Source organism: Geospiza fortis, unplaced genomic scaffold (genome assembly GCF_000277835.1).
Source record: "Geospiza fortis unplaced genomic scaffold, GeoFor_1.0 scaffold23, whole genome shotgun sequence".
In the NCBI taxonomy this organism is placed as follows: Eukaryota; Metazoa; Chordata; class Aves; order Passeriformes; family Thraupidae; genus Geospiza; species Geospiza fortis.
The window spans coordinates 2,069,831-2,071,857 of record NW_005054303.1 but is presented as its reverse complement, the minus strand read 5'-3'; the positions used below and the strand labels follow the sequence as shown (position 1 = coordinate 2,071,857).

The 2,027-nt window shown below is 35.4% G+C and overlaps 1 protein-coding gene across 2 annotated transcripts in view; it reads left to right on the top strand.

The window, feature by feature from the left end:
• DICER1 (dicer 1, ribonuclease III) overlaps positions 1 to 2,027 on the top strand; it is a 47,356-nt gene that overhangs the window by 22,688 nt on the left and 22,641 nt on the right. For both annotated transcript variants that reach the window (XM_031066320.1, XM_005417864.2), the window contains exons 13-14: positions 473 to 605; positions 1,056 to 1,131. In XM_031066320.1, coding sequence (XP_030922180.1) covers positions 473 to 605; positions 1,056 to 1,131 — 209 coding nt within the window. The remainder of the gene's footprint in view (positions 1 to 472; positions 606 to 1,055; positions 1,132 to 2,027) is intronic.

Below are 2,027 nucleotides of genomic sequence, written 5' to 3'. Positions count from 1 at the left end.
AGGAATGGCAGATGGTGAATAGTTCAAAGGCTGTCTGGCAGCTGGGTATATGTGGCATTGAACTGTTAAGAGGTCCAGCACAGTTTAACATCAGGATACTGGCATTTAATACCAAGCTGGGAGAGAGGGAAGTCAGTACAAGGGAGGAAAGGTGGGAGGAGAAACCATGATAAATAAATAGGAGGAGTAAGACAACAGTAAACTCAGGAGACATAATGGGAACCCTGGGACTTGGCAGGAAACAGCATTGTGCATCATTACAAGCTGGAGTGACCATTCTGGAGACCAGGTTTATAATAAAGGACTTGGAGGTCTTCTGCTCAGAAGTTAGTTGAATATCAGTCAGTAGTGTACCTTTACAGTGTACATCATCTTCTCTAGCATTCATACCAGTAAGGTAAGGTTCCACTGAAATGTGTTCAGGTTTCAATTTGCAGATTTTGATGATGTGTAAAATGTTTTGTGCACTCAGGTACTGCGCTAGATTACCAAGTGATCCATTTACACACCTGGCTCCCAAGTGTAAGACCTGGGAACTACCTGACCATACATTTTACTCTACTCTCTACCTGCCAATCAACTCACCTCTTCGAGCATCAATTGTTGTAGGTATTTGGGCAAGGAAAATCATGGGAATACATAAATATGTTGGGATAAGAATGGTCTGTGCCATTTCTAGATTTAGTTTCACTGTTGGTAATGAAAATTAGTTTTTTCTGTATTGTACTCTCTAACTGGTTTTGGATCACTGTCTGGTTTTGTTATAATTCATTTTTCATCAGTTAGTTTTTATGCCAAAGGCAAAAATATTTAGATATTCTCCCCTGTACATTGTTGTTTCATGCACTTGTTCTTTATTGGTTTTGATCAGTAGTATAGTTGAGTGCTTGTAATTTTGGTTTCTATGGAAAAACAAGCCTGAATATCTTCACAAAACTGCCATCAATGTGGTTTTTACAAAAATTTTGCTTGCTTCAAATGTTTGTGTTAAGCTAAACACAATAAGTAACTTGCTAGTAGACCAAAGTTTTTACAAAGTGTTTAAATGTTTATAGGGCCCTCCAATGAGTTGTGCAAGACTGGCTGAGAGAGTTGTCGCTCTTATTTGCTGTGAAAAACTGCACAAAATTGGTAAGAATTGAAAAAACAACCTCTTTGTTAAAGTATATTTTATGGTTGAGAAATTGCATATTATATGGATGTTGTATACGTACATGCCCTTCTTCTGTAGCCATCCATTGCAGCTTTCTTTCACTTGCCTTGTTTTGTGATGTGGTCATGCACTTACTAATTTAGCGTACACCTTGTAAGTTAAATTTTCCAGGGAAATCTGGTTATTTAACAAATTTAGTATTAAACAGCAAAAGGAGCATTAATACAAGAGACAGATTTTTGTATTGAATATGCTTAATAGGGGAGAAGTGTCTTAGGATACTGATTATAGTTTAGGGATCACATCCTATGGCCAAAAGAGCATGTTTTTTTTAAATGAATTGTGACAAAATGTAAAATACACAACCCTAAATTTATTGGTTTCTCTACTGTATTCTAAGTCATGGTCCAAAAATAGAACATTGCAGGACTACTTCAGCTCTTTTATCTAGTAAGGATGATGGAGCATGTTCTTAATTGTGGAACATTTTAAAGATAATTCTGTGTTAGTGGGTTTTTTTTAATGAAGTGCAGAAGTATTTATGTATTTTTTAAGCAAAAAATAATTGTAAGTCTGGGGTTTGTATTTTTTTTCGGAGTTAAACCTTTTGAACACTGAATTCATACCAACAAATATACCCAACGAATGGTACCCTGATGGTGGCTCAACCCAGTGTTGGAAGTGCACATGCAACAGCAGTAATTTACTTTTTAGAATGATAGAGAAATATAAATTTTCTCTCTTCCTTTGTACTACTCCATATGAGTGATTTTAAAGTAAGTGTGTCAGTCAAAGATCACTTTTGGGCAAAAAGAATTATTGGATATTTTCGTTAAAGAATTCAGTTTTTAAATTAAATATAAGACTTTTTTTA